General features: G+C 44.6%; 1 protein-coding gene across 1 annotated transcript in view; it reads left to right on the top strand.

Annotated features, from left to right (window-relative positions):
- The first annotated feature begins 400 nt into the window (after window positions 1-400).
- Window positions 401-6,350, top strand: part of gpc1a (glypican 1a) — a 19,293-nt gene continuing 13,343 nt past the window's right edge. The window contains exon 1 of the mRNA XM_063200770.1: window positions 401-598. Coding sequence (XP_063056840.1) covers window positions 436-598 — 163 coding nt within the window. The 5' untranslated portion in view covers window positions 401-435. The remainder of the gene's footprint in view (window positions 599-6,350) is intronic.

Genomic DNA, 6,350 nt, shown 5'->3' with positions numbered 1-6,350 from the left:
TGTGTCACACCTCCAGGCGGAGCCGCAGCACGCAGGAGAGAAGCTGTCTCGCGATGGGATTGGAATGAAGCGGTTGAGGTCAGACTGATGACTGTCTCGCGCTTTCCGGATGTTGGACATCTCGCTCATTTTTTTGTGTTTGCAAACAAAGGTATGAGTCGCAAGGAAGAGAACAATTAAGACTGTCGGAACATCGTCATGAAGTGATGGGATGGATGGGCGAGGCAACGTTTCTCCGCCCGTGCAGCCAGTGATGTACATCCCTTTCCTCTGCGTTCCTCCGTCTCCCCTGAACGAAACGGTCGTTTTGGATACACGGTAGGCTAAATCAGTAAACCTTTTTTGCGATCAGAGGGATACCGGTGGGATCGGAATCTATGCCTCTCGCTCTCTAGCCTCATCTGCATCCCCGCGCCCCACCGCGTGCCAGACACAATGGATGCCATGGCGACGCCGCTGCTGCTGCTGCTGTTGCCGTGCCTCGCGGTCCCGGTGATGAGTACGGATGTCGGCAAGGCGCGGAGTTGTGCGGAGGTGCGACAATTCTACAGCGGCAAGGGGTTCACGCTACAAGGAGTCCCCCAGAGCGAGATATCCGGTGAGACCGCACTCGGGACAGGTGTAGGGTTAACGAGACGGACGGACATAGGCTACAGGCAGACAGACAGTGGCGCTTGCTGAATTCGTTCACGCCCAAGCTCACACGACTCGCCTACCACCAGGCAGACAGGCTGCCCTACATTTACAACATTTATGATTTATTATGTAGTTGTTTAGGCTACTATTGTAATCTAGGGTAGACGGCACCCGGCCAGCGGCGCTCCCCGCTCACCTGCTGCCAGACAGCATATGCAGCATAACATCAGAGCCACAATAAATTGGTTTGATGTTGTGGCGGCCCAGAAAAACGCCCTACTATGGTGTTTCTTTTTTCATTATTTATCATTTATTTATTTCATTTTATTAAAGCTAGATTAGCTCTTTCCTGCAGGGCTGTAGTCCAAGGAGGAAGCATCTCGTGCACTCCAGCTGAACGCGTGTTTGCATAGCAAGAAGCGATAGCTACAGTATATTTGGGGCTATGCTTGTGATATCAGTTAGTACATGCACTGAGTAGCGTATGTAGGCCTGCAATAGAGTATGCGCCCTGCATTGTTTACTGAAGTGTGTGCATGTTGGCATAGCTCTGTTGTGGATGACTGCACATTGACACCTTGTTTTGGGAAAATATGGCCTCGCTCTCCTATTACCATCAGACAGTAGTCTACTCCAGAGTGGGTGTGTGTGACCCGGATTGACCCTAGTGGGGCATCTGACAGCTGGATAGCATCCCAGACCCACTGACTAGACAGTTAGGCTACCATATTATATTATATTACATTATATTATATTATATTATATTATATTATATTATATTATATTATATTATATTATATCACAGGATCTCAGACAGAGCTACATGTGTTGTACTATATTGTCATTTGACGACCTACGGGAAGGGTACAGTGTTTCTGTGTATACTGTATGTGTTATTGTGTGTGTGTGTGAGAGAGATAGATAGATAGAGAGAGAGAGAGAGAGAGAGAGAGAGAGAGAGAGAGAGAGATTGATTGTGTCTCTTAGAACTCATTGATTGTGTAGGGGGAAAAAATCATGATCATAATGATTTTGGTCAATATTGAAATCAATGCATTTATTCCGGCATTTGCTTCTGAAACCGATAGGCCTATCATGAAAAAGCATGTATAGTACTTTAAAAAGTAAAACAGTGCGCTGAATATTGTTTATAATTAAAAGATATTACAGCAGGACCACACAGGGCACAACTGCGGATACACATAAAGTCTCTCTATCCACCAAACACTCTGGGACGATCTAATTAATTTATTTATCAATTATTCAGGGTTATCTTTCACACACCGCGCTCTTCCGTCTTGTTGGTGCGTCTCTGAAGTAATCTAGTAGTAGGGAATGGATCGCACTCAATTTTTCTTCTTTCTTGTGGTTTTATTTTATTTTAACTTTGCAGGGACTGACATGACAGACGTTTCGGCTGCACAGAGCCTGAAGAGGTGACACTGAAGAAGGCTCTGTGCAGCCGAAACGTCTGTCATGTCAGTCCCTGCAAAGTTAAAATAAAATAAAACCACAAGAAAGAAGAAAAATTGAGTGCGATCCATTCCCTACTACTGTATCAATTATTCAGAAATCTATTCTTCATCATGTGAGGCACAATATCGATGTATATATCTTTATTGCACTACTTTTAAAAAAACATTATGAATCATTTTCAGTGCAATTTGGAAATAATGAATGCCCAACCAGAATTCGTCCACTGGTGGAATGAATATAATTGAGATTTGAGTGTGTGTGTGTGTGTGTGTGTGTGTTTCAACAGTGAGCGTGCATGTCAAAAAAGGTGTGTGTGTGTGTGTGTGTGTGTGTGTGTGTGTGTGTGTGTGTGTGTGTGTGTGTGTGTGTGTGTGTGTGTGTGTGTGTTTCAACAGTGTGTGTATGTCAAAAAGGGATGTGTGACAAATAGCAGGCCAGTCTCCTGGCAACCAGTAGCGCAAGGTCACCTCTATCTGTCTGCAGCACTGGGAGCCCTGACACATGTAGCAGCCATATGGATGTGTGTGTGTGTGTGTGTGTGTGTGTGTGTGTGTGTGTGTGTGTGTGTGTGTGTGTGTGTGTGTGTGTGTGTGTGTGTGTGTGTGTGGATGGGTGGGTGTATGCAATGCACTCGTGTGCATTCTGCTGAAAATTCTACTAATACATGCACATGTGTGTGACACACAAAAAGTGTGTGTGTGTGTGTGTGTGTGTGTGTGTGTGTGTGTGTGTGTGTGTGAGCCTGTGTGGGTATTTCCACCCAGCAACTTGGCTATTTACCTCCAGCTGAATTGTCAGTTAGGTTTAGTCAGTCAAGGTTGGAGCTAGTTGTGAAAGAAAGGTGTTTAGATGCACACACACTCGCACACACAGAGTGCTACAGTAGCTTCAAAAGTGTGTGTGTGTGTGTGTGTGTGTGTGTGTGTGTGTGTGTGTGTGTGTGTGTGTGTGTGTGTGTGTGTGTGTGTGTGTGTGTGTGTGTGTGTGTGTGTGTGTGTGTGTGTATGTGTGTTTTGAATGTGAAAGTGAGGGTAGACAGTGTGTGTACCTGAGAGCTTAATTGGTTTTACACTGTAAGACCTAATCAGCTCATGCTCAGCTTGTAGAGGCTGTGTGTGTGTGTGTGTGTGTGTGTGTGTGTGTGTGTGTGTGTGTGTGTGTGTGTGTGTGTGTGTGTGTGTGTGTGTGTGTGTGTGTGTGTGTGTGTGTGTGTGTGTGTACAGTATGTGTGTGCGTGTGAGCTCTAGGGGGGGGGGTGTCATGAAGGCAGCACAGAACATTGTTGGCTGTCCGCTTCCCTCTCTAGAGCATCTGCACGGCTCTGTTGCTTAAAAAAAAGGCCAATTCAATCCTGAGATACACATCATACTCATGCCACAACCTGTTTGCCAAAAACTGATTCAACTGCAGCTGTACAGCTGTAGATACATAGCCAGGCTACGCCCTCCTAGTGACGTTGCTACTAGTCAGGTTAAGAGCAATGAAAATACTTTTTGAGCTCCGGAGAACTTGGGAACTCCATCCACTTTGTCAGGAAGCGATCAACTTTGTGCAGCTCCAAAGGACCTGTGTAGAGGTGTGTTCAAGGTAGTGACGTAGTTTAAACAGAGACGTTCTATTGGGACTAAGAAAATATTTAGTTTAAACTTCGGCACAGCCTTTTCTGGTCTCGACCAGTAGCAAACCGAGGGAGGCGGGTTAACCAGGCCGTTTGGAAACGTTGTTTGTTATCTTCTTGGTCAGATCAGCATCTCGGTACAAGATTTGAAAGACGATCATAATCGGGCTAGTAGATACAGGCCCACATAAACCAGGACAAACAGACTGAAAAGCAGCAGCCATAGCTGCACTTAAAAATGATGCTACCAAAGTTGTATACCTTCAGCATGAATGTGGATGTGTATGGCCTTGATATACTGTATGTGGGTGGGTGTGTGAGGTTTGGGACCAGGATGTGTGTAGTTGGAATATATGGATATAGTATGGCTATGTGTGTTTGAGGTTTTTGAGTAATTTTCTGATATATTTAAAGGCAGGGGCGTAGGCAGAAATAATAAAACAGGTGGGCCCAGAAAAAAACGCGGCTCAACCCGAAAGCGTGTAGGTAGATATTATAATACTGCGCTCAAAAATGATACTTTGACTTTGAAATCATAGAAATCACAGAAGATGAACCAGACTTTTGACAAAATTATTAATTATTGCTCAGTGCTATGCCATTAATTATAGGTCAATGAGGCAACAGTTGACTGTCAAGTGTGAATGGGGCGGGCCTGGATGTCAAGTGGGCGGACCCAGGCCCACCCATGGCTACGCCTATGCTTTAAGGTTCAGGTTTAGGTATGCATGTTAGCCACAGATACACATACCTATAATGACTGTCTGTGTAAGTGACTTGTAAGATAGCCTATGTGTTATGGTCCGCCCATGAGTGCCAACCCGTTTTTTTCCTACATTTTGATTCTGTACACTCTAATGCACTTTCTGTGTGATTTTGGTTACTCTGTAACGAACAGAACTGACATAGATTGAAGACTGAAATGAAAAATAGCACAACACATGTGATAGTAGCAGCAGCAAGCAACTTTGGGTGATTGTGTATACTTTTTTCTTCACAGAAAAACAAATGTCCACCAGGAGAGACTATTAGCTAGCCATTCATAAGATATGGATGCTAACATTCCTTGTGTGTGTGTGTGTGTGTGTTTCCTTGGAAGCGACTGGGCTTCTTCTTGGGCAGTGAAAATACATCTGGATCTTCAATTTGAACTCGGAGAGTGAAGCAGCATATACAGTACTTAGCAAAAAACAAAAACAGCTAAACTAGCTAAACTAACCCTCGCTGAGTGTGAGGACCTAAAAACATACAGTTTTCCCCTATGGAAAGCTCAGCGTTTAAACAAGCCTTGTAATGTGTTGTGTACAAGTAGGTCTAACCCAAAATATTCTACACACACACACACACACACACACACACACACACACACACACACACACACACACACACACACACAGTCATAGGACAGTTATTTTGGCTGTGTGTGTGTGTGTGTGTGTGTGTGTGTGTGTGTGTGTGTGTGTGTGTGTGTGTGTGTGTGTGTGTGTGTGTGTGTGTGTTTGCTTGCAGCTGTGTACAGTATATGTGTGTATGCACCACGTGTGTGTAAGCGTGTGTGTATTGGTGTGTTTTCTGTAGGTACACGAAGGCTCACGTGTGTGCATGTGTGTGTGTGTGTGCTTGTGTGTGTGCAGTGTAATAGATAAAGCCTCACGTTTTGCTAAGCTGGTTACCGAAGTGGTTGCCAAGGTGTCCGCACACACTGGGGTCAGTTAAGGGCGGTTACCTTGACAACAAAAGACCTATCACCTTGACCAGATAGATAAAGATAAAGATTTTTTTTGTGAAACATAATTTCTAAAATTGATGTTATATTTTTTTTATGTTTACATTTTTTGGGTGTTTCATGTCATGGTTCATATTAAACTGCACCTCATAGCCTTTCCAATCACGATAATTATATGTCTCTACTCCCTCCCAACTTAACTAACAAATGCAGGAAACTGAAAACAAGCTCACACTCACACAAAAAACACACACACACACACGGGATATCCCTGTGTGTCTTGTTAGGTGAAAGTGTGCATTATGTGGGTTATGGTTAGTGTTACACATGCTCTCATAGCAGTTCAAACACACACACACACACACACACACACACACACACACACACACACACACACACACACACACACACACACACACACACACACACACACACACACACACACACACACACACACACTAAATGAGCACAGAAGGATAAAGGGTTTTACTATGTCACTAATGCACACCAGTACTGCTAATCTCACCCACTCAGTTTAATCCCTGTGTGTGTGTGTGTGTGTGTGTGTGTGTGTGTGTGTGTGTGTGTGTGTGTGTGTGTGTGTGTGTGTGTGTGTGTGTGTGTGTGTGTGTGTGTGTGTGTGTGTGTGTGTGTGTGTGTGTGTGTGTGTGTGTGTGGCTGCGTGTGCGTGCGTGCATGCGTCTCTGTGTGTGTGCCTGTGTGCCTGTGTGCCTGTGTGTTTGTGTGTATGTGTGCCTGTGTGTTTGCGTGTGTGTGTGTGTCTGTGTGTGTCTGTGAATGTGTGTGACCTGATATGACCCCGCCCAGGGAAACATCTACGCCCTAGTGTATATTTTGTGTCTTAAAGGGGTATGCCACTATTTTGGGCCTTAA

This window comes from Engraulis encrasicolus, chromosome 6, assembly GCF_034702125.1.
Source record: "Engraulis encrasicolus isolate BLACKSEA-1 chromosome 6, IST_EnEncr_1.0, whole genome shotgun sequence".
In the NCBI taxonomy this organism is placed as follows: domain Eukaryota; kingdom Metazoa; phylum Chordata; class Actinopteri; order Clupeiformes; family Engraulidae; genus Engraulis; species Engraulis encrasicolus.
Note: the sequence above shows the minus strand (reverse complement) of the source record. Positions and strands in the feature narration are given on the sequence as shown.